General features: G+C 35.7%; 1 protein-coding gene across 4 annotated transcripts in view; it reads right to left on the reverse strand.

The window, feature by feature from the left end:
- Positions 1-894: 894 nt before the first annotated feature.
- Positions 895-26,911, reverse strand: part of CCDC91 (coiled-coil domain containing 91) — a 121,295-nt gene continuing 95,278 nt past the window's right edge. For 3 of the 4 annotated variants that reach the window (XM_057426258.1, XM_057426274.1, XM_057426249.1), the window contains 2 exons: positions 20,467-20,580; positions 895-1,310 (listed from right to left, as the gene is read on the reverse strand). In XM_057426258.1, coding sequence (XP_057282241.1) covers positions 1,188-1,310; positions 20,467-20,580 — 237 coding nt within the window. In that variant the 3' untranslated portion in view covers positions 895-1,187. Of the gene's footprint in view, positions 1,311-9,803; positions 10,033-20,466; positions 20,581-26,911 lie in introns of those variants that run through there. The other variant, XM_057426266.1, reaches the window with a different exon arrangement.

Below are 26,911 nucleotides of genomic sequence, written 5' to 3' on the forward strand. Positions count from 1 at the left end.
TGTTGTTATAAAAAAGCGATTTACAAAAAGTGACTGCTGATGCAAAAAAACCCAGCCAAACAAAAAAGAACCCAAACACCACTGAATAACATGAACCACACTAAAAATGCCCATAAGTTTCCCATTGAATCAGAAGCTCACCATAAGAGATATAATTCTCAGTTTATTTACATTCCTAAGCACAAACATTTCCTTATTTCATTCAGAAATCTTTTATAACTAAGGTGCCAAATCTGCAATCAATAGAGTGTAGGCACAGAAATTTCCCCCCATGCTGCAATTAGCAAGCCTAGAAAGACCTACAAAACTTGATTCAAAGTCCAATAATGTCATTGAGGAGTTTTTCTGCTTCCTTCAGTGGTTTTAGAAAGGGCATCTCAGGTCAGCAAGCTGCACTTCTTATTCTGTCAGAAATTCCACTGAGGCAGTACAGTATCAGTCTCCACATAATTACATACATCTTCTTCCTGAAACTGAGGTCAGTCACATTAATCGTACTTTCATGAGAAAATGACTTTTGGAATCAAACTAGCTTTGTAAAACAGAAATAAAATACATATTATGCATTGGTTATAGCAATGTTTTGAACTATTCCAAAGAGATGCACTTTTTAAACTTTTCTACTACTAGAGCTGGAATTGTTTATAAACGACAAAAGAAGTGCCCACAAACACTCTTATGTTTCAGGACTGATTCTTCTGTTATACATCAAAGTTAGGAAGAAATAAGAAGCTCCTCAGGCTCACCTGAAGAACTGCACTTGGGCATATAATTTGGAAAGTGAGATGTATTTGTATCAAGTCAGTTAAATGTTTTTCATCATTTTTTAAAATATCAAAAATGCTGATAAACTACATCAACACAATGCCAAATTTGAAACAGAAATGTTTCATCATTACTGCAGTTATCTAGAACTTCAATCATGGGCTAGTAGAAAACATAATGGAAGAAAAGTCATAAATAAATCCATTTTTTTTCTAGGGAATTTTTCCTTCCCATATTTGCAATCTAATAATAGTAGCAAAATAAATAAATAAAGAATATAATCCACAAATATTTCTATCAAGCATAGTTTCAGATCAATCTTGAATCAATGATACAATCCCAAAAGATTAGAATGTATTCATCATCTGCTGTATTGAGATTTGCAACTTCACAATCACACTGTATCAGCAGTACTGAGAATGTCAGTCTCTGTTTTCCTCTGTAGTGGCTGGTTCTTCATTTAATAAAACACCTAACTGTTTTTGTGCACATGAGAGGAAAAGTTCCAAACTATGCAGGTTTCTCTGACGGACAACTTGATCAAGCTGTTGGGATAAAAAAAAAAAAAGACATATCAATTTTAAGTAAACCTGGAAACAAATGACAGCGTTTGTCAGCAAGAATTCAACCATATTCAAACCCCCAAATTCAATAACCAAATGCAACAACAACAAAGAACCGGAGTAACTTCTATGTGGGCAATTCAACAACAATTTTTTAATGAAATATTTGAGTTTCTTCAGGATGAAATGCACATAAGGCTAAAAGTAACCTTCCAACAGCTGTCAAATTCTACACAAGAAGTGTGGAAAACCTCAACAGCCTAGCTGCTGAACTAGATAGATCTCCACAGCATCTTTTAAAATTACAGCTGTTGCTTTTATGAAAAATGCTGCTTCTGCTTTGAAATGAACACTACATATAACCGCATATTCAGAAATTCAAAGTGTACTGTTAATATAGATGGCAGCATGTTCAAATAGTTCCCAGAGGAAAAGTGGCAATATTTTCTGCCTACTTTGTATATTCCAGCAGTTTACTAGAATCCCCTATTGTCAAACAGTGTGAACTATATACCTGCAGCAAAGACAATAGCCCTTTCTTCCCCACCAAAAAGACAGGAATAAAAGAACAAGATTTGGGGGATTACGTCATAGAAATAACATAAAAACATAGCTTACCAAAAGGTATTTGAATTTTATTACTATCATAACATCAATAAATAAAATGCACTTCAGAATCCCTTTGATCTGAATTTTAAAGTTCAAATGTTAAACAATAACATAATTGAGAGATGTTTTCAACTTTACTATCCTTTAACCAGCTGCAAACTCAACTAAATGACATAGGGTTAGAGTGAAAGTAGTGGTACAAGGATGGTAAGATGAAAAAATAACACCACTCAAGAGAAAGGAAGTAATGGAATTCAGAAGAAGTTCAGCTCTGTACTTCTGTCAAACTGTTGTGCACAGGTCCATAAACAATGCATCAAACTCTAACACAAGGAAAATGCCAATGTGAAGGCACGTGGCCCTGGCAGACTAGAGCAACTAGTCTAGCAGTCTAGTGGCAATTCTACGCAAGTGATGCATTAAAAAAAAATAAATATATCATGCCTCACGTATCTAGCACTGACAGCTTTAATTACAGGTTTCAACAAAACCTCTGATCCCATAGTATCATTCTGCACATGTACACGCATCATTCAGCAGCTGATCAAACAGTCACTTGAACGGAGATCTTGTTTTATAACAGATATCCTCTAGAAAAATATTATTACAGAATGCAAGGCAAAGTTAGTGTTACCTTCCCACTTTACTTTGAATATGCACTCAGAGTATAGCTGTAATGCTGTGACTGAATACACAAAGGGAAACATTTTTATGACCCTGTCCTTCACTGCTCTTTAAGTTCTAACATGGAAAACCAGGCTCCAGTAGTTTGTGTATTTTGGTATTTTGCTTCAACAGAGATGAATGTGTCAAATCTAGTCACAAGCAGAATACACATATATTTTCTAGAAACCACACAATCATAAAACTCTCCTTTAGTAACATGTTTGCATGTACTTCCGCACAATTCCAGCTGTTGTGCAAATTTTTACATCTCTTAGCAAAAGCAGACATTAGTCTCATACATAGCCCCATGTGAACCTAGCCCACTGATTTACAACAGATTTTCAAGCAAATCTAGTTCAAATAAATTTCAGAAAAGTCTGCTCTCGATGTATTTAAGTATATAATAGTATATAATAGCTGCTACTGACGAGAGGATGAAAAGACTTGGAAACAGCAAACTAAGCTCTAAAGAAGCTGTATCTAGAAAAGACAGTGTAGAACAAATGAACAACATAAAGGCACTGCTGTGGTGATACATTTCTTCTGATTTGAAAGGTATCTTGTCTCCTTTCTTCCCTCTGGTCCAAAATATAAAGCGCATTTTGCATGGAGAAGCTTGCAGATGTTTTTGTGCTCATGATCCATATTCCTCTTGAGGAATGGGCAGATATAGTGTAATTCACACGTTATCATCTGTTACATTTTAGCAAAGAACATGAGAAACCTCTCTCTCTAAACATATTATGTCATCAAATTCTGTTGCTTTTGGTAGATATATCAGTTGGAGTACCTGAGCATGAGACTGATTTTCAATGGTTTCTTTTTATTGCATGTTATATCATCTATACGCCTAGATAGCTTTTTACTGAGCTTTGACCAAGAGCTTTGGTTAAACTGTTTTCTTATCTTGCAGCCTTTCCTTGCATATTCTGCTTTGAAAAGATCAAAGTAGCTTGCCAGATGTGTGTTCTGATATGCTGCCATTAACTCGGTTTACCAAGGCAGCAATCTCAGTTGTGTATGGCTAAATTTATTTTACCATGTACTAACATAAATGTTTAATGTGTGCAGTGATTGGCTGCAATATGAACAAAACAGAATTTCTTGAGGCTTGAGAAACATTTTAAAAGTCTCGAATTCAGTATGCATTTGAGGAGTCTTTGCTGAACTCAAGTGGTTAGTTGGTAGTCTCCCTTTGTGCATAAGAAAAGTTTATTGGCTGTAAAGAGTTTATGTAAGTTCAACAACATGCAAATTTGGAATTCAGTTGCCCCTTGTCTACTCTATTTATGTATAAGCTTTGCCTTGAGCTGTGCATCTTAACATTCTTCCATGCTACAGTAAATGACAAAACACTGAAAGGATTCGGGATTGTCACATAACACAAAAAGAGAAGCAGCAAAATGATGCTGGCTTTGAAAATTGTACATGCAAATGTATTCATGAGAACATTCCTATTAATGGACAGATTAGCTGGGAAATACAAACAAATCTAATGAAGCTTTGTTATATAATATATTGTTTAATGAAGTGGTAGGAGTGGACACATTTTTTTTTTACCAGTGCCTCAACATTGCTGTGCTTCTGCTTGCATAATATACCATGAGATGTGAAAATATGTAAAGTAAGGCATTTTACATCTTGTTTTTCTGAACAGTCTTCCCTCTATATTTTTAGGTCCTGTTCACTTCATGGAATGATCTCATTATTTAAACAAACATAAATGGACATCTGGCAAATTCCAACTGAATGTGACTCATATGCAAATGTAATCTGTATGAATAACATTTTAGGGATGAAGCATTCACACAACCAAATCAACCTAACTGTTCTAGTTCTAAAAATACTAAAAAATACACTGTGCTGGCCCAGATCTACCACGAGGAGGGAATTTTCTACATCACACCACCACTGTTGTTATTGCTAATCAACGTTTTTCTTTCATCATATGAAGCCTACCCAGCTGAAAGTTCCCAGTTCTGTATATTGTGTCCTACTGGCACAGCTTTAATTAGCTCAAAGTTTTAATGTTACAGGATCATAGAATGGTTTGGGTTGGAAGGGATTTTCAAAGGTCATCTAGTCCAACCCCCTCTGCAATGAGCAGGGACATCTTCAACTAGATCAGGTTGCCCAGAACCACACTCAGCCTGGCCTTGAGTATTTCCAATGATGGCCCATTCACCACCTCTCTGGGTAACCTGTGCCAGCTCTTCAAAAAGAGCTGATAAATAATTCTTTAAACCCAAAATATTATTCGTGACTTCCTATGGGCAGGCAGGTGTTCAGTCATCTCCAGGGCACCAGGGCTCCATCACACGGGGCAGTTACTTAGGCAGACAAACGCCATCAATTTGAACGTCCCCTCTTCCTTATTCTTCCCCCAGCTTTACATGTTCCTGACTTTAAATTATTTTAAGTTACTGAACAGTATCTTTTTAACTCTGTACAGATTTGTTTATTAAGAAATGAAATTCCCACAGTCATTGAGACTCATTTTCCAAAAATGAGCTGATTCTTGAAGGGTATTCTAACACATTCACTGCTGTATTTTCCCTTCTGATTAAACCTTCAGTTGATTTTTGAGGTCTAAGTGTTATTCCACCATCTTTCTGCCCCAAGATGACCGGATAAGACTCCGTCTGGGGTCCTACCTCAGTCACATCCCTAGACCACCCAGAATAGTGTGCCTTTGAGCAACGCAAGGCATGCCCTGAAGGGAGGCATGGGCCTCAGCAAAACTCATATCTCTGAATAAAGAATTTGACTTGGGAAATGAAAAACTACACATAATTGTGCAGAATACTGCCACCAGGTGACTCCCTTCCTCCCAGGCTGCTCTATTTTACTTTAAGTCAATCCATCTTGCCTGGTATAGCTTCATAAACTCATAGCTCAAACAAAAGTTAGTAATTATTCTTAGCTCTATGTTTTCTTAGCTTTTATCATACAGCTTATATTTTCCATAAATTGGAATGGAAGTCTACACAGCTGGTGTCTAAAGTAGAAAATAGTTCCTCTATTGAATATTGTCCAACCCATTAGACATTTCAAATTGCTAGAAGAGAAACCCAGTCAGAACTCTATAAATAACTACTATATGTCAGAATTATATTATCCATTACTAGTAACTAATAAAATATTTTATGGAAAATATAATTTTAGGTTTAGCTGAATATTTACGGCTGAAACTGTGATCTCACTATACTAAAGATATGTTTTGCTATTAATCTCACGGTGGCCTGAAGTTCACCCAGAAAAGTGAAGAAAGCAAAATTCATGTTACATACGGCTTTTCAATTTTCACTTTTGTATAAACATTAAGATGTGTGAAAGTGTATTTTTGAAAACTATTTCTTATGTAAGTTTCCAATGTAGAAAATGGTAGCTACATTTATACGAATACATACTGAACTATTTACCTGTACTTCAAGTGATAATCTGATGAGTAATGTATTCAAATGCAGTTCAGCTCACTATTCTGGCTCCGCAGTACTAACATGAGTAAAAGTTGCAATCTTCTTTTTATCATGAGATTCAATAAAAAAAATGACCAGAGATTAAAAAAATTGCAAATTTGTTTAGTAAAAAGTTCTTGATTTTACTTCTATTACTGGTATTTTTAATGGTTGATCACACACATGTACACTGCAAAATAAGTACAAAATAATCATGTCATTTTAAAATTATGAAGCAGTTTCCCACAAAGACTGTAAAATCAGAAACCAGCTTTTGAGTGCTACTGATTTCTCATGAAACTCATGCAAAGAAGTGCATCAAGAAAACATTCTATCACAGTATGTTTATATTCATCTATAAAAGAGGGGTGTCAGTGGTGGAGGACTTAAAATCCTGGAAAGTATCCTTGTCACTCAAAGAAAATCATGTTCATGCAAAGACAGGAAATTCAAATGCAAAATGTATGTTTTGAGGAATTGAAAACAGAGTTTGATATGTAAGAAAATGTGTTCAAAGACTGAGTTTGGCACCTCTGGATTAGTGAGGCTGATATAAAGGCTTTCCGTTTATTTAGTGTTATAAGTAGCTACTTGTTAGTTGTTGCATAGGTTTCATTGCCAATGTAATTCTTTGAAGTTGAATATTGATTCACCACAAATAATTGTTTATACACATCATCATGGCACCATTACATTTTTTGCAAAGGACTAGTAGCAAACCCACATATTTCCTGTCCCATTGTTTCAGAAGAAAGGGAACATTTTAACACTGTAGGTAAAAGCTATCATGATTTTGTCATAATATTTGTGCACCATTCATGGTGCAAAAAAATCCACTGAAATAGGCTAATGCAACTTAGTGTTAGGATTCTACGCTGGATATTGGCTAACAAACCTAGTGGTCAGCAGAATGTTACGGTGTAAGTACAGATTCCTAAATGTTATATCCTATTTTGAATGGTAGACGCCCCTCTTTGAGGAAAAATCAAAGACGAGGGGTTTGTTTGGTACAATTTTTATCATGTTTAGAGTTTGCTAAATTCCCCCCCCCAACTTACTCAAACTAGTGAATGAGGCTGATGTGATTTTGAAAAATTCTGTAGTTGTAGAAGTTCAGTTATGTGATTACATTTTCTAGTTAAACTAGGGGTTCAGAACACTTCCCTGGTGCACTAACATGAACTTTTCCCCAGAGATTCAACAGAAGGCTTAAAAAAATTTCCCTAGCACATTAAATAGACCATATAAAAAAATTATTACCTTGAGGAACCTGCAAATCTGAGAGTTGGATGAGGAAACAATGAACTACTTCCTCTCATTTCTATAATGGATGCGAAGGAAAACAGATCCATATGGTACATATGTGTAACAGAGCTTATTTTAGAGTTAATCCCAGAACAGCACATTTTTGTCTGTCCACCTGTGAATTTCTACTATTGATAACACTTACTAAGTATATTAAAACAAGGTTCTTCATGGCTGTAATTTATACAGTATCTGCTACACATTAGAAAGCCATCAGTGTTCAAGACTGAACCTCCAGGAAAGAGTGATGTTTAATAAATTATATTGCCATGTGAAAATCTTTCTTTCTCTTTAAATAAACAATGCTGCAACTTCTAAACCTTAAGGATTTTATGCTCTGAACCTGATCAGTGAAACCATTAAAATAATACCATATGTTGGACACATCTTTAAAACAGATTTGCCTAGTTTGCTGAAGGGGGGTAGGAAAACACCCTGTCAACCCTCTCAGAATCTCTACTGTCTCCCAGCTGAACACAGAAATGTAAGAAAATACTAATTTTCCTTCATATACATAAGAGAAGGAAATTTGCTTTCAATCAAGGAAATGAGATTGAGTGTGTAAAGGAACTAAAAATGTTTTCAGCACCTGCTCACACTACTGTAGAAGGTGAAAAATGGACATTATCCAGACATACAAAAATAACAATGGAAATATTTATGTGTAGAAACACACGAATAATCTCTGGGGTGACCCACCTACTTAACAGATTCAGAACACAGGATTCCTTGACCAAGCTATTTAAAGACTACTGTCATACACTAAATATGTAGAGTTACCATAATTGCTACTATAATCCTGATTGGTCTAACAATCAGATTCAACACACTCTAAGAGACACATACAGAAATATATTCAAACAGTACTTAGGCATCTGAATATCTCATACAATGAAATGCACTTATGTAATCTTACAGATGAGGCCCTGAAGCTGCAAACTTTTGGATGCAGGCAAAACCGACCACAATAGGGCCTCTCCCACTATTAAAGTCAGATAGAAGTCAGGTGTGATAAGAAATCTTATTTATTTTTTACATTTTCCAAAATAAAAAATTTTGCAAAATTTTTGAACTTGTTGAACTTGTAGAACTTGTTGAACTTGTAGAAAGCAAGTGTCTTCCTTATGTCATAATATCAGATGAATGGCAAATGCTGATGAACTGTAAGTACAAAGTCACATTTTTTTAATACTGATCTTTACTTCTCACTGTTGAGGAGTAACATTCCACTGTACATCTATCAACATTCACTGCCTATGACTCCTCTTTCCAAGATCATAGGATTTTATAATGCTGACAGGAAAGCTACAGGGAATCGTGAAGTTACTAAAATTCACTTCTATTTACAGGCATTGGAACAAAGTACACTCTGCCATTTCTGCTTCCTTCTTATAAGGAAACCTCCACTAAAAACTAACAAACAAACACCCTTCCCCCCCCCCCCCCCCCCCCACTGTGTGTCAATATGTCCTGCTTCTCCTTCTAATTAAAAAACAAACAAACCAACAACAAAACAAAAGCAAAAAAAAAAAAAAGAACCCAAACAAACAAAACTCCAAACCTATATCACCTACTTAAATCACCTAGGTATATCACCTACCACATTTCATCCTTCTCTTTTTTGATGATTGAAGAGGATTAAATAGACTTCTTAAAAACTAGGAAAGCAAAGATCAGTTCCACTACTAAAATAAACAACAACACAATTAAATCTGGTACCTGTACATGAAATGAAAAATGTATATATTTGAATTAATACAAGATTAAAACGGGGAATTATTTTGCAGACTGCTTTTAATGATTTATAGACTACAGGCTCAGTAACATTGGCTTACACTGGGCTGTTTTCAAATAAACCTAGCTTCCCATGTGTTATGCCAGACAGGACCAATTAATATTTTCCACTGGGCAAAATATTTTGAACTGGTTGTGAGAATGAAAAAAACCCACAAAAAGCAAACGGCAAGAAATTACTTGAGATGGACACAAATCACAGACACTGATCATCCCTAATTTGTTCAAAATAAGGTTATCTCTGTCGACACTCATCATCTTAAGTCTCATTATATTTCTGTGAATGCTATTATAATTGTTTAGCAAATGGAGCCATGCAAGTGAATCTGTGCTGTATGTCTTCCTGAGCAAGATCTGATTCTAACCCAGCATGGAACTCATCAGTGTCTGCAAAATCTCTAAAAGGTATCTGGTTAGCATTTGGTTCTGGAAAGTATCTGTATAGCTTCTGACACACACTAGATTCCAGTCTCCAGAAGACTATTAGAGTGTAACTAAGGGCAGAAGACTAATTAGAGTGTAACTAAGGGCAAAATTCATCAGATCAACTCTTCTGATATGGAAGAAGGAACTAGAAATATACCACAGCACCTAAATAAAGGATTTGTAAGTGACTAAGACTGCTTTCGAGCCAAGCTTGTCAGATCCCAAGTCCTCATAGACAGCAGAAGTCCTTAATAGGTTTGGTTTGTTTGGGTTTTGGTTTTAATCTTGTTTTAAGTACCCAAGTCCCTCTTAGGCACCATCACATGCTGCTTTAATATGGCTACCAATGACTTGGCAGAGATTATAAAGGGCTTCTGTGGAGCTTCATAACCACAAATTACCATCTTTCCAGGAAAGTGCTTGAAAACTGTCAATCAGACTGCTTCCTGAAAAGCAGGACTGGGTGGTAGCCTGAGTACCAAAGATCTGCTTCATTTGTTAGTATGTATACATGTTCCAAATTAATCCAGGCTAACCATGTTTGGTTAAAAGCAGTATGACTACTATTCCATTGTCATGGGTGATGTCTAAATAATTATATCTAAAATGATTCTTCCTTAATAGAAGATTCACCATGAGAACGATTTCCTTACCTCTAAGAAGAAATACAATGGTTGGTTAATAATACACATCGCAGAGAATCACTATTTTAGACTGGGAAGTGAAAAACAATATTATATACAAACCTGAAACTACAGGCAACATAAGGAATCAGATCATAGTTTAGATATTTAGATATGAAGGAGACTGGATTATATCATGATTATCTGAAGATTCTTGTGAAATTGTGACACTACATCCCACTAGCTATCTCTAAAGAAAAGCGTTCCATAACAACACACCGGAGTTTGGTACATACCAAACAAGCATGAGAAATATCTTAGTTTTGAGGAACACTTGATATAACAGTCATGTTTCTAGTTTTCATTTTAAAGAAACTTTAAGATGTGACAGGATGAAACAGCATATTCTTGAAGGTATAGGCAAAGATGATATTTACATGAAATACAGCTATCTTTCTAAAATCACCACTGTATATTAAAGTTGATGGATTCATACAAAGAAATTCAACAAGGAAAATCAGACTGTAGTGAATCTAGTGTTAAGTCAGTGCTAGGCATATATGCATTAAAATAAATAATTAAGCATTAAGATTCTGGGAACAGAAAATTAGTTTACTGCTATTCAGACATGCATTTTTGAGACCACACTTACTACTGGACTTCTCCTTCAGCACTGAGAGGATTGTAGCTTTTGCTGATATTTTTTACAGACACATTTTACTGGAAACCTCAGTTTGGAATTTGAAGCCAAACTTCTGCAGCAAAATTCAGGACAGCTGCTGGAGAAGCACTTCATAAAGCTGCAACTGCAACAATATCATCAAAGACAAGATCTCCTTGTTTCAAAACATACACAGACTGAGTACCCACGGCTCTCAGCAGGTCTTCACAACACCACAAGCAGAAGATTCTAAAGAAGTCACCAGAAAAACATGATAATCTGCAGGTTTTATGTTCTACACAATTCCAAATTAGTGCCACCCAGAAAAACATGAGCATAGTATATTGCCCAAAGTAGCTTCCTTTGGTTACTAGATTAGCTATTCTGCTTTTTTTCCAGATGCAGGTTTGCATTAAGGCTTTGCAGTGAAATAACACCAACAAGGACATAACAACCACAAATAAAAGAGTAGTTTTTTGCTTTTAATAATATCTTATATTATATTATTAAAAAAAAAAAGAAAAGATAAGAAGTTGTTGCTAAGGGGTGGGGTGGGGCGCAAGGGAGGGAAAACCACACTTGACAAATTATATGAGTCAGTAGTCTGCATCCAAGGCAGAAAAAGAACTTACGTACATATTAACTATATATATAAAAGTAATTGAAGCATCTTGCTAAATTTCCAACTCATAGGTAAAGGCGGCTTAGTCTTTTTATCATTCATGATAATTTGAATATGAAAAGTAAACAGGAAATCGCATCGTGTTGCCTCAACTATTTACTCTTACTATTGCTGTAGGTAAGAAAATTTGCTTCTTTGCATGCTTCTGTAGCTTCACAGACAACTTGATTAAGTCTCAAACTTTGATTCCACTGGCTTTGCTGTAGGAATCTAACTGCAGGACATAATCATAAGAACGATTCATCAGAACCCATCTGGTAAGTGCAACTTTCCAGTTTAATTTTTTAAATCAAAATTCAGTGGAAGGATAAAACCAGTAAAACAAAAAGACATATCTGAGAAATAGAGCAAAGAAGCTACAAGATTTGGTATAAAAACAGCTTGAAAAAATCTGCATATAACCAGTTCTGAAAAGTTTCAAATAATTGCCCAGCTAAAAATCCAACAAAAATGTAAGCAGATAAAACAGAATAAACCATCCTTAGGCACAAAGTTATCTACTCATTTGTGCAGTGAACAAAAGAAAAAAATTAACACCCTATCAAAACTGAACAGCCAAGAGAATCTTTTGAGTAATGGGACTTTGTGGTGTCCCTGCAATTACTCTAGGCTTACCCTATTCTTACACACAGACAGAGAAACTCTACAGACCACAACTTGTTTTTCATTCTCAATTAAGATGCTGTAAGTTCTGGATCTTCACAACATAGATCTGGAGACCACAAGATTGTCCTTACTTGTCATGGAAACACAATGGAAAAGAGAGCTCTGTGTTCTGTTCTTTTCTCTTTGGGGCTCCAGTTATATTGCAATTAAAATGGTATCACAGAAATCTAGGGATGGAAAAGGTCTTTTCCCAGCTTCTGATCTTTGCACTGAGGACTCACAATAATGTCAGAGTGAAACAATTGCCTCTTCTCTCTTGCAATATGACAGCTTTGCACGTGCATGCCAAAATGCCTTTACTGAGCATATCCATCATTAACTTTCCAAGACTCTTTAGGATCCCCTTGGTGCCAAGAGAATAGTACAGCAGGGACTTGCAAAAAGCCAAAAAGCTGGCCTATGACTAAGAAAATAAAATTGCAGATGATTGTTTAGATTTAATTAATGCAAGTTGATCATATTGAACTGATTAAACTTCGCATGTGTGTCACGGTTTAAGGCCCGCCTGTCACTCAGAAACCACACAGCTGTTCGCTCACTCCCCCTCCTTTCTCCCCCCGCTCCCGGAGGGATGGGGAGGAGAATCGAAAGAATGCAGCTCCCATGGGTTGAGATAAGAACAGTTTAGTAACTAAGTTATAATGCAAATCACTGCTGCTACCACCACCAATAATAATGATAAAGGAAATCACAAGGGAAGAGAATACAATTGCTCACCACCTGCTGACTGACACCCAGCCCGACCCAAGCAGTGATCTTGCCCCTTCTGGGTAACTGCCCCCAGTTTATATAGTGGGCATGACGTGCTGTGGTATGGAATACCTCTTTCTGTAGTTTGGGTCAGGTGTCCTGTCTCTACTTCTTCCTGGCTTCCCCTCCCCCCTGGCAGAGCATCAGACTCAGAAAGTCCTTGGTCAGAGTAAACATAACTGAGCAACAACTAAAAACACCAGTGTTATCAGCACTGTTTCCAGGCTGAAAGTCAAAACCACAGCGCTGCACCAGCTACTAAGAAGGAGAAAAATGACTGCTACTGCTGAATCCAGGACAATGTAGTACACAGTAATGTGGATTACACCAACTTAAAAATTTATAACTGCTGCTGTGTTACCAAAATACCTAATTATACGTACCCTAAATTTCTCAATTAGGAAGTGTCAGTGCAATACAAATCATAGGAATACAAATTTGTTTATTAGAATACAGATGAGTTTCAAAGAAAAAGACTGAAAATGAATAAACTTTTTATTTGAACACGAATGACAAAATCCTCAAGTACTCCTCAAAGCATTCACTTCTTCAGTCTAATAGAATAATACATGTTTAACCTTCAAAGTCCAGCTGACTTAACTTTCTCACTAGGATAGTAAAATAAGGGTATTCATGTTCATTCACACACAAAGATCCATAGTTTTGTCTGGTTTGTTGCTGTTTTTTTCTTTTTTCTTTCCTTAGTCAATCTAATGAAGATGCCTGTGGGCAAGAGTCAGAAGTTGCTTTAAAAATGAGCAATTCCACACATGTAATTAAGAACTTTGACTTTTTTTTCTCTATTTAATCTCAAAACAGCTTTTGTGAAAGTTTAAGAGAATGCAAAATAACCAATCTAAAGACAAATGATCTGTTTAGAATTCTCAGATTTCCAGAAGTACAGTATAAAACACTGTTCAATTGTGACACTGAAGGATGAGTCAGGAACAATTCAGGAAAGCCTCACTTACAGGGGACAGAAGGTGTCTAAGGATGCATCACTTCCTCCTGTCAAACCAAGACTTCCTAACGGACAATGTAAAGAAATATGGAAGTCTTCTGTTTTCTTATCAAATACTTGCAGAACAGAGGGACCCTGGTTACAGATGTTGCATTTCCCTGGACCTCAGGTGCAGCTTCATCACCTCATGATGTGAAAAACAACACCAGTATCCACTGTTGGATACATCTGGGTGACATTAGTACAGTGTACACTGCAAATCTTTATTAACGTGAACAGTCTATATCCACAGAGCAAGTTGAATGATTATGTGATTGCAGACCAAATCCAAAGTCAATATACCTGTTACAGTAATTAGAATGATGTGCACTGGATTAAAAACTCAATACATCTAAATCACAAGAGTAGTTTTGAAATAGTGTACTAACTGGTCATCGCACTGCTGAACATTGTAATTCATCCTGTTATTTTTTTTCCCTTTTGGCTTTGATAGCACAATATTTTCTCAGCAATAACACCACTTGATTTCAGTTTCAAATGGAATCTCACCTGACTAATCTTGGTCTTTGTAGATTTACACAGTGAGGCACAAAAGGATATATGAAACAGTTTAAAGTAAAGAACTTCAAACTCTGGCAATTTTACTCTAAAGTAACTGCAAAAATGATACAATAGATTACACATGTAGTTTCAATTAAATTGCTTTCAGCAGCATAAATGATTATTCAGGGAGTTCGAAAATTATAATTTTGGTTATTTAACAATTTTCTTTAGATTTTAATAAACCTAAGTAATTGACAGAGAACTGTACTTCCCCCACCCCCCTTTGCAGTTTTAAAGACTATAATTATAAAGACTATAATTTACAGGAAATTAAAAATTCTCTTAAATGCATGATGTTTCAGTATTGAAAAGTGGCAGAAAACTGTGGAAAATCTATAAGGATCTGTAGATTGGAATACTGTATTCCTCCATCAGAAACTACAGTTTAATATCTAGAAACAATAATTTCAAAGCTTATAAAGACTTAAAGTACAGGAAAAAATGCTAAGCTTCTTCTGTAATGCTGCTTCTGCATCACATGCGGAACATTGCTCCAGTATGCCTTATTCACAGAAGAGAAAAAGAAAAGCCAGGTGCACCAACTCATCTTACACTACAATTTTACATAAATCCCTTACTTAATCCATTGGATTTATACTGCTCTTTGAGTTGGGTAAAGGAGCAGTGTGAAAATGCTCTTAAAGCCTCAATGTAAATGTTTCTTTAATCTTATTAAAGCCACAAAACAGGCCCAGCTGAAGGAGCAGGAAACTGAGGAACTCTGAGTGACCCCATAACTACTGTCTCTCTTGGCATTGACCTGTTGGTCACAAGTTCATCCTAGGTATGGCACAGATGTTCTGACATGAGGCTGATTCAGGACATCAATGTGGACCCCTGTATCATGTATGTACATACCAGATTGTGATGTGTTTTGTAGTGACATGAAGTTTTGCACGGTAATTTAAAGCTGCATTATTAAAATAGTTGATATAGAAATAAAAGACAGGATTAAATGTTTTTCAATGTGACTTTGTTGAATTACACAGAACTTTATGTTCCCCAAACATGACACTAAATTCAGCCAAAAATGATACAGCTTTATTGCTTTTCTTTTAAAGTCAGAAGAAGAGGAAAAAGTTAAAAGAAAAAACACTCAAAGTGACACCACACGTTAAAAAACTGGGAAACTGGTCTGTTAAAATGTGTTGGTGGTAACATTTAGGGTTTGGACTCTCATTAATGTGGCCCCAGGGAAAATATAAACACTCTTTCTGAAATTAAATCTCCAGTTTGCCCACCGCAGTCTTGTTTTCAGCTTCAGCTGCTGGCACGTCAGCCTGCAATTGAGGCCTTGCATCAAATGCCAAGCCAAACATTCAAGAACAAGAATGGTAATGACACCCTATTTTGTTTTAAGTCATATTAAAATATAGCGAATATTAAAAAAAAAAAAATCACTTATTTGGATTAATAACTTAAAAGAAACTGATTTTTATAACCTCTCCCACTTGCACTTGTCTTCAAATAAACCTTCAGAGGAAAGCTGTGCTTGATGTGTGAAATTAAGCACACTTGTAACTGTCTAACTCTGAAGGGCATAAGTTTTACCTTCAAGAATTAAAATAAAGATTCTCTGAGTTTGACAAGTGATTTTGCAAGTGACTTAACACAAACAGATCAATAAATGACAGTCACCAATCTGTAACACAAGTCAGTGTCCTTCCTATTCACACTAATAACATATACATTGTGACAGTACAGAAGGCTACTGCTGAAGTCTCAGAAAAGAGAGAGGAAAAACTAATAGCTGGAGCAGCACATTCCCAACTTGAATGCAGTGTATTCAGGAAAAAAAGAAGGAATACTACAGAGAATTTAAACAGATGCTGGTACGCAATGTTGCAGTAACAGGGTTATGATTTGGAGGTGCTTTCTGGTAATAACATTGTTTTCAGGTTACTTTTTACAATCACAGACAGTTTCAGCTACCAGGCAGGCATCTTATTACTTTTCTACTGTACTGAAACTTGGAAAACGTATGACTTGTACTTTAAGGTATGGTCCAAGATGAGCTGACCCTCTAGAAATGGGTGTTATTAGGATAAGTTCTAGTATTTTCCAAATATTCCAAGTATTTTTCAGAAAAGAGCTAAAATATTTCCAGTTCTTCTAGTTACATGGTAAATAGCTATGCTGACTGTCCGAGCACATACCAAGACCTCATAGGGGTAACCTCCCACACATCCTACCAGCTGGACAAAACTGCTCAGAAAACACCTGGTCAGGGAAGCAAGAAATGGGCTGGAATTCTAGTCTCCTAATTTATTTGTATTATTACCAAACTAAAGGAATAATTTCTCTATACAAAGCCAGAAGAGAAAGTTGCCAAATTTTTCTTCATGTTACGGTAAGACAGAAATGGCTCATACCAGCTAGCCAGTGATTCTTAAATAGAAATAAAATACTGTTATCCTTAGTTTCCACAATACCGGAAAAAATGATCTATTACATACTAAACCCCCCAAAAATCTCATTTGGATATTCGCAACTCTGAAATGTGCAATATTGGTAAATATTACTCAGAGAAATGCAGTGGTTAGTTATGCTTTCTTCTAAAGGTTATGAGACACAGCTGCACAAATCATACGGGAACACATTGTAGTACAGTGAATTTCATTACATTGCTCATATCTTCACTCCCAACTTCTGTCCCTGAAATCGGAAGGGCAGTGCATCTGCAACAAGAGCCTGTGCCTTTCAGGGAATGAAAACAAGTCTGTCATTCAAATTATTACTCAACTCCTAGCACATAAGCTTTCCCCAGTTGGCTAAAATATGCCCTTCAGAGTCAATGAGAGCAGTGTACAATGTAGCAGACAACATGTAACTGATTAATATAGTTCAGGTTTTTGTAAGAAAACAAGCAGCAAATTTTCCTGAAGGAAAATGAATGACAATGTAAATAGGAAAAATTACAATTTGCTTGTTGGCTGGCTGTGTGGGTATTAGTTCACTAACTACAAATATAAGAAATGCTTACTTTAAATACTTATATCATGAAGTAAATCTTTGTCATTCAGAAAATTTCTGTAAATAACCTATTCAGCATTACATTTATTTGGTAGAAAGCTTTCCCTTTTACGGCTTCCATTCTCCTACATGTGCCAACTAGAAGAATTCACTTTTAAGTCTGCGCAGCTGCTAATCACAAAAATTAAAAAGTACATAAATAATAGCCACAATATTAGAGTACTCAATTTTAGTCTGCTATAAACATGCAAACTATAACATACTGAACATTTTTTGAAGCACTCAATAGCAATGCATAGATAGCGAATCACTGAACGAAGGCACTTATAAATAACTTTCAATCTGTAGCATGGACAATAAAAACACTGGAACTGGACAAGAGAATATTTTTGCAGACCTCCATTCCATGGAACTTCCTAACACTGGTGTGATTTCAAGAGTTAACAATGCCTAGTTTTTAGCAAAAGGCAACATTTAACATTTAACAAAAAGGAAACATTTGCAGATTATGTAGGAGACTGAATGTTATGTTTGAAAAAAATAGGAAGCAAAGAATTTCCTGACCTTGCTACCAACAAATAATTGGAAACAGATCTTAGTTTGAAGTGCAGTAGTGACCAATTAACTGCTTTGATCATTAGAATTTTTATAAGACACCTGGAAATATTTTGGGTTTTACTATTATTTTTTGGCCTTACTCAGTTTCTGGACAATTTAAAATGACACTGTCAACATGAAAAATTATATTTCTGTCTGAAAGTTTCATATCTATTTGTAACTAGCTCCTAAGGTGACAAGAAAATAAGTGCATTTGTGAAAACAACTCAAAACACTATGCTATGTCTCTCAGTTTGCCTAGTTTTCACTTGCTAAACAAAAGTGAAGGAAGGAGACCGAAAAGTGAACTGTCTTACATCCCTCAGTTCAGCATGAGGCAAAAGAATGGCTAACTGCTGCACCATACAGAACCTGGCTCTACATCTTCACTGATGAGGCAGGTATTTTAGAAGTTGTGAGACCATACTCTGAGATAGTCACTGGCAGGGAGGCAGGCAAACACAAAACAGGTAGGAAGCAAGTATGACTGCGTTATTCTTGAATTCTCTCATGCAACTGAGAGTGGTAGACATCAGGAGGAACTAAAACCCAGCCTGAATTCTCTGGGTGGCATTTTAGTCTATATAGATGTCTCCTCTGACAAAGAAATACAACAGCATCTTGAAACTCATAACATTTAAATGATCTGTTGTCCCATGTTAGGAGCTTAGACAAGCAGGTTCTTTGAGCAACTGCTCTCCAGATATCCTTTGGGAGAATAAATATTCCTTGGGTCCATCTCCTGCTGACATATCATTACTATATGGTCAAATGTACCTTCACACAATTAATAAAGATAACTTTCTGGACATACCGTGATGTATTTTCTCTGGAGAAATGTGTCAGTTGATCAGTTAGGGCAAGAAATTGACGGAAATATAGCGTATTCAATATATTTCATATATATTCAAGAACTCTACAAAATGAATGAAAATTATGCTCCTTATACGTAAACCAATAAGGATTTTGTTTCTTTGAAGATGAGATTTTCATTGTTTCACTGATTTGTAAAAACTTCACAAGCACAAGACAGATTAACAGTAGTCAGACAAGGGAATAATGACACTGAGCTCCAACTATGTGTAGATGGAAAGAAAATGAAACAAAGTCTCCATTTCTAATGAAAATGGAAATCTAAGAGATTAAGGACCCACAGCTGCTATTGAAGTCCCTGCACTAAATTACCGTCAAGTCAAATTGGTGTGATGTAGCTGTCAACAGTGAGGATTCTGCATTAGAGGGACTAGATGATCTGCATTAGTGGTCCTATTTATGATACAAGCTAATTTAATAGAAAACCCATTTTCATTTTCCCCACAGATTATCCTTTGCAAATGACCAGCTTCAGATCTAAACAAACTCAAACATTGTTATGGATTATTTTTTGCCCTGGATGTCTGTTTAAATGTCTTTGTCAGTATGACCCATACTAGTAAATGGAAGCTTCTCCATTCACAGCATAATGGAAGAGAGAGCTCATCCAGTACTAATTTTAACTAGTAGTAGAGTGCAACATCTGAAGATAAATCATACTTCCTATAATACCATATAGCCCACAAAAGCAGGGAACACAAGAGGCCAAACATTATCTCTTCTTCCTTCTCCTTCCAGGACAACATTACTAATTAGGTTCAAGCTTAGTGATTTTATTTATTGAGAATACTTAAATCACTGAATTTGATCTTACAGTTTGAAAGAGGGTTTTTTGTTTGTTTTCTTTTTATAAGAGCCTTGAAGGGGAGGCTCCTAACTTTGTTCTCTGGAACAAAATCAAACTGTCTTTTAAGTGACATTTTACTGTTTATACACAATCATTAAACTGCAAGTATACAGCATTAACAGAGTAGCTGAAACTGAGCTTCAGAACATTGCAACATTTTGTAACAGGAACCGTGCACTGGTTATAAATGATGCTCAAGAGAATACCATTACATTTTCAGGCTGCCATATGAGTTGAGAGGATTATTAATGACCTTTGTGTGCATGCAAACTGCACACAAAGGTAATCTCTGAACATCAAATAGCATCTATTATTGATACTGAAGTGCTTTCAATGAACTGAACTCAGATCACAACTTGAATTTGATAGACTGCATTTATGTCCTATCTTTAAGTTACTGTAGTAATACTTTAAATTTATCAGTGTATTGATTTATGCTTTTCTGCCTGTGATGAACTTAAAATTCTATAAATATGTATGAAGAAATATATCATAGTAACAAATTGTTTTAAAAAAGAGTGACAAATCTGAAGACATAACTCTTGATTCTGTTTTCTTGTGCATTTTAAGACAGTTTTAAGGATTAATAAGCTTTATCTGTTTCTCAATGCATGAAGTGAAGCCCACAGCCAGTGGTAACTCACCCTTTTCTGCTCTTTAATATATTCCATCAGTTCCTCTCTTGTCCTTTTCACTGCTTCTTCAACTGCCCTTTCATTTCGTTTTTGCTCCTCCATTAGTGCTTCCTTGACAAGTTCCTTTTTGAAAGAAAATATGTAGGAGTAAATATTAAAGTATTTCACATATGTAATAACAGGTCATCCATTTCCTTCCTACTGAAATTGTATCATGAACACACTCCTTTCTCAATAACAGTTATCTTAAAGGCATGTGATATCTTTACAAGTATTTTTTAAATTCAGTACTTCAATAATTAAAAGCCCTGAGAAGAGCAAAATAATCACTTTAAAGATGTATTGCAGATGCTCTGAGGGAGGATTTGGAGGACAGCACATGGAATTAAGTGCAGACATTCACTAGGGCTTCTAGTGTAATTATTCACATACATGATTTTTTTTCACATCAAAACTTTCTAAAAATTAAAAGTAAATATACATGAACCATTTCCCTATTACTGTTTGCTGATTAGACATTAATACTCTGTTACTAGTAGGCAACACAAAACATTATCTACAGGTTTTCCTCACTGCAGAGTAAGAAAGACAGACATTTTATGACACAAATCTGTAATTTAGATTTGTGAAAGTGTGGCAGGTTGGCCTATTCTTTGTTTTTAACCCCCCCTTTTTTTAACCCCTTCCTTTGTTCCCACCCTCCAATCTCTTCTGGCCAAGGACCAAAGATCTAAACCAAGTTCAAACTCTTCCTTTTGCTATATGCTGCACTATCAGATATGACCCATCATCCATTATTAACTAAATATTAAACAAGAATAATGCCTTCTAAGCAACGCGGTTTGTACACAGAAAGTAAAACTTAACATCCTTTTTCACCATGTCAGTAAAAAAAAAATAAATAATCAAGGATAGCTTAACTTTTTCTTTCAAATTTAATTGTTCACAGGCTTTTAGGGTCCTGTCAAAATGACTGAGTCTACCTTATACATGCACTGTCCCCCTTCGAAGAAATCAATTACTTTGCTGCACTACTTAAAGTACTCAATTTAAAGCAGAAATTAAAGGAGAAATATACAACTTTACAAGTGTTTGTGAGATAGAATGACAACATTTTATTGCTTTCTTTACTGATTTAAGAAACATTTGTCAAGCTATAGTGACATCTTCTTTAAATACAGAATGTCAAAATGCTGAGGTATGCATTCTTGATGCCTTAAAATCCTGTCTTCTTCGCAGGAAGTATTTTTTCAGGAACTCAATGGTATTGAGTGGATTCATTCTGAAGAAAGGTGGAATTCTAAGGCTTTGAAAGTAGAAGATATTTCTGAAATTACATAATTCAACTGTACATACAGAGTGGCATTTTACCATATGTTGTTAGTGTACCAAATGAATTGTACCAAACCACATTTCCTTTTAATGACTCTTCAGTGGAAGTGTTTCAGCGGGAAGTGTTATTTCTTACCTTTAGCTGTTTACTCCTCTTCAGCCTAAACTGAATATTTTCTGCAAAACTATACTTCTGCCATATTTAACACAGAAAAGTCTAAAATCCCAAATTACAAACGTGCAACAATGTAGTCCCCTCTATTCTGGAATACAGCAAATATGAAAACCATAGTTGTGAAAAGTGATGATCATTCTTTTTGATTTTAATTCAGTTTACAAAAAAAATATAAAAAAATCCTGAGACAAAGGTCTCTTTCATTACAGAACTAACAGAACACTAATAGAAAAAGTAGAAGAAAGATATATATTATAGAAATACACTGTTTTCATAATTATATTCTCATGGCAGTTTAATTTGTCAAAAGGTACCAAAATACTGTCTTAGAATGGAAAAAAGACCATTATCTACCCCATTAAACCCTTAAAGCAAATTATAGAATTAATAAGGTGCTATATCTTAGTATGTAGAAAATATATCATCAAGAAAATACTTACAATCAATTAAAGTATGTTAACTTCCCTTGATATGCTACTTGAAACACTACATGAGTGGAAGTCTAAACAAAAAATACAACTAAACTCTACAAGTCTATTAAGAAAAAACAAAACAAACCAGAAAACACTAGTAATACCTTTATGGAAGACTGTTTCATTACACCAGTATTAAACCAGAAAACAGAAAATTGGAAAGAATTCTTTTCCATTTACAGTGGCATGTTCCCAAAATTTAGACTAGTATTAATTCTCTGAAGAATATAGTTACGGATAACAGTGAAAGCAAAGTTGTATAACATCCTGTTGAAGCAAAGCATATAATCATACTAGTTTTTACTGTTTGTTATTTCAAGAGCAACAAGTTAACCTAAAAAATAAGTTATTTTCTAACATAGAATCATAAAATAGTTAGGGTTGGAAAGGACCTTAAGATCATATAGTTCCCCAGAAGGAACAAAAAATTACTGGTTACTTCTACGCTATTAAAGTTGTTACCTTAACTTTTTACTTTCTCCCCCTTCCCTCTTTGTCATAGTATTTATGAAGTAAGAGTTTCATACTAAGGAGATCCAAGGATCCTCTTAGCTTCCCTAGATCTTCCAAAAAAGGAAGATTTAAGAATTCAAGCCAAGTCCCTCATTGCTTTTCAGTGCCTCAACTCTAGCGCATAAATGTTAGCTTTTCTATATAAAATGTTAGCTTTTCTATATATTCCCGGAAGTCAGCAGTTCAGAAAAATATGAATAATCCTGAATCAGTGGATATTCCAAAATACTAATATTTCAAAAAGCAAATACCTACTCCCAAAGGTTCTGGGAATATCTAGTATGTGGAACAGCTACTCCAATTTCTTTAATCCCTGTGCTTTCTTTAGTTTTATATAGATCTTTTAATTACACAGTGGATGACTCAAAATTTGAGTAAGAACAACTGCCATACCACATACTAAGTTTAATTTTAAGTGAACATAGCAAACAGAGCTTTACTTTAGAAAAGCCTTTGACACCGTTTCACAAAGTATTCTCCTGGAGAAACTGGCTGCTAATGGCTTGGATGGGGGTACTTTTTGGTGGATTGAATACTGGCCGGATGGCTGGCTTTCACAAAGTGCTCTCCTCTAAAAGTCATTCTCTCTCTCAAAGTCATTGTCTGTCTTCACACTATTTCTGTCAGTCATTACAGCAAATTATCAACTGATACAAAGTTTATTTAAAACTATTACCTATGACTAGTATTTAACAAAGGCTTAGCTGCATGTACATCCTATCAGCATATGCACTTACTTCAATCTTTCATCTTTTTCTTTGCTCTTTCCTGCTATATCATAGAATAATAGAATGGTTAGGGTTGGAAAGGACCTTTAGATCATCTACTATATGTACCTTTTGATTTTATCGTAACTTAGATTTTAGTTGCAGAGGTAAAAATTGGCATTATTTCATCTTTAGTAAAGGGTACAGCATATTTGAGGCTCTTAGTGCTATTTTAAGATTCAAGAAAATGGGAAAGCCCATTTTGCTATAGGAAGCTGAGGAAGAGCACTCCACAAAATGCACTTGAGGTGTAACTTTTTTTAAATTTCATTTTACTTTTCAACTATCTGATTAGAGGCTGGAGTACTACATTGCAGTCACAAAATTACGGGGCTTTATACACATGTGCTGGACATCAGTTAGAAGATTAGAATACCTAACGAAAAACAAAGTTATTCAATTACTCAGTTGACAAATCATATTCAACCACATGTTAGGAATCATAACCATGTAATCACAATATATATATATCTGCAGGAAAACCAAAAGAAAAACAGTGTATGGGATATATCAGAGAACTCTAGTCAGTATAAAAGAAAAAAACAACAAAAAATGCCAAGGAAGCCGTACGATGGTTTGCGATTTTATAGGAAAATTCTTCTGTTTCCACACAAGGATCAGGTGGCAATACTAAATTTTATCTAGGAAGTGCAACCACAGGCTGCAATGTTAGTGGTTTTTCAGAAAATAGTAACCCTCAAATTATAACGTCTGTGGTTTAAATTACTACAAACTACTTCTGAAGTCAGACATGGTTAAAGTCCGCATGCAGTGGAGCACTCCCTTTCCAGACTTTGCAAGCCTATTAAAAACAAAGTGATCTTGTGGCAGGGATCTCTTTCCACTCAGTCCTGCTAAGTTGTGTGCTTCCTCACACACTCGAGATTACACAACATTTCCTTTTAATGAAAAATGATTTTCTGTGTCCTTATAAAATCACCATGGTCTCCAGAAACACTGAATACACTAATGTTTCTGCAAAAAGGTGGAAAAAAAATAAAGTGAGACTGAAAATAATGGTTGGGTATCCTCTTGAGAGAAATGTAAGCAAATGCTCTCACAATATGGTAAGCACAAAAGAAATTGGAGAAGATGTCCTTTGAAGGACAAGTTCTCCAGCACTTTACATGATACTGTATCATCAACAGCCTGTTTGGGAATGGATCATGATATTGAGACAGAAATACATTAACTTCTTGTATAAATCAACAAGATACTGAACATGAACAGCAATGTTACAGTAGTCCAAGCTTTTTGGTGAAAACATCTTTTTTTCTTCCAAAGATTAACACACTCCCTCTGGATCAAAATCCTACAAAATCTAACAAAGTTGCTCCTGTAATTGCAATACCAAATATGCCATTTTGCTGGGTACTTCAAAAGCACAGAATAAATGGAGTATTTAAAACTCTACCTCTCCCACAGGACTCTAAAACCTATGTATATGATGAAACAAATAACAAATGGGCAAAGAAAGACTGATAAACTGGTACTGTTTTGTATTCCCTTAACTGGCAATGCTCTGTAAATCAGAGATAAGAAGAGATTTGAGGATATATTTAAAGAAATTACATTAATATTATATGTCACATGGAAATCCTCCCATATACAAGAGCATCATAAAAGAGGGAAAGAAATGCCACTATCATGATTTTTTTTTAGGTAAAAGTTGATCTCCAAGTAACAAATACTGTAAATAGAGTAAATAATGAGAAGAAAGAGACAAAACCAAACTCTGACACAGAGACAAAAAGCAGTTTATAGCCTATTTAACAAAGAAGGATTTGTGGAAAGCCCAAAGTAAAGGGATGGAAAGTGATCATTACAGCAATACTGTGGAAGGACAAATGGAAATAGCACTCAAACTAGGCATAGAGAATGAAGTGAGTTTGGTGTCATGGTTTAAGCAGACCTGGTAACTCAGAATCACGCAGCTGCCTTCTCACTCCTCCCCCTCTCCTCTTCCTCCTACTGCTCCTGGAGGGATATGGAGGAGAATCAAAATAATGTAACTCCCATGGGTTAAGAACAGTCCAGTAACAAAGGTATAACACAAACCACTGCTGCTACCACCAATAATAATAATGATAAGGGAAATAACAAGGGAAGAGAATACAACCGCTCACCACCCGCCGACCGATACCCAGCCCGACCCGAGCAGTGATCTAGCCCTTCCGGGTAACTGCCCCCAGTTTATATAGTGGTCATGACATGCTGTGGTATGGAATACATCTTTGGCTAGTCTGGGTCAGGTGTCCTGTCTGTGCTTCCTCTCAGCTTCCCCTCCTCCCTGTCAGAGCATGAGACTCAGCAAGTCCTTGGTCAGAGTAAACATTACTGAGCAGCAGCTGAAAACATCGGTGTTATCAGCACTGTTTCCAGGCTGAAAGTCAAAGCCACAGCACTGTACCAGCTACTAAGAAGGAAAAAATGACTGCTACTGCTGAACCCAGGGCATTTGGCTTCATCAGAAGCCAGGAGGCAATCTTGTACAGAAAGCATAAATCAACTGTCTAAACCGCAAAAGGCAAGAGTTCCTGATCCTGCTAAGGAAGCATAATATCATAGAGTACCATAGGAAACTACTGCCAAGCAGCTACCCAGTGGTATCTTGCCTCTCCACAGCATAGGGTTTCCCAAACTGTCTTCTGCCTTGCCAAAATTACCAGATCACCTGTTGCATCACACACAGAAACAAGATCTAAGTTCTGCAAGTTACAGGAGGGACAGATCATTGGAAAACTGCTCTATCTTACAAACAGTTACGATGATTTCAAAATAGCAATGTAGGGAATATCATAATGCCATGTACATCAACACTTAAAGTGATAGAAGCAGCAGAGTTTTAGATCATCATCATGGGAAGAAGAGTTAATTGCATGTTTACACATAAGCGGTTCAGGAGAAAGTGTAAGTATGAAAGACTTACTACAGGGTAGAAAGAGATTACAGGGGATCAAAGAAAAAAAGTTCTGCAAGGACAACCCTGAAAATTACTGTGTATGACAAATAAAGAAAATAGATGAGTAGATTCACAACATGAAATTCATTCACCCATTTCAAAATCAGGAAAGAGGCATTCACTTGCAATTTTCTTGCAAAAATATTTTTGTTGTGTATCTCAGTATACCTCAGTTGTGGCTGGGCTGAATGAAACACGGCAGCCTCAGTTTTCCTGAAATACTTTCCCTTTG

This window comes from Pezoporus wallicus, unplaced genomic scaffold (assembly GCF_028554395.1).
Source record: "Pezoporus wallicus isolate ANWC-B61680 ecotype Strahan unplaced genomic scaffold, APGP_CSIRO_Pwel_v1 scaffold_3294, whole genome shotgun sequence".
NCBI classification, from domain to species: domain Eukaryota; kingdom Metazoa; phylum Chordata; class Aves; order Psittaciformes; family Psittacidae; genus Pezoporus; species Pezoporus wallicus.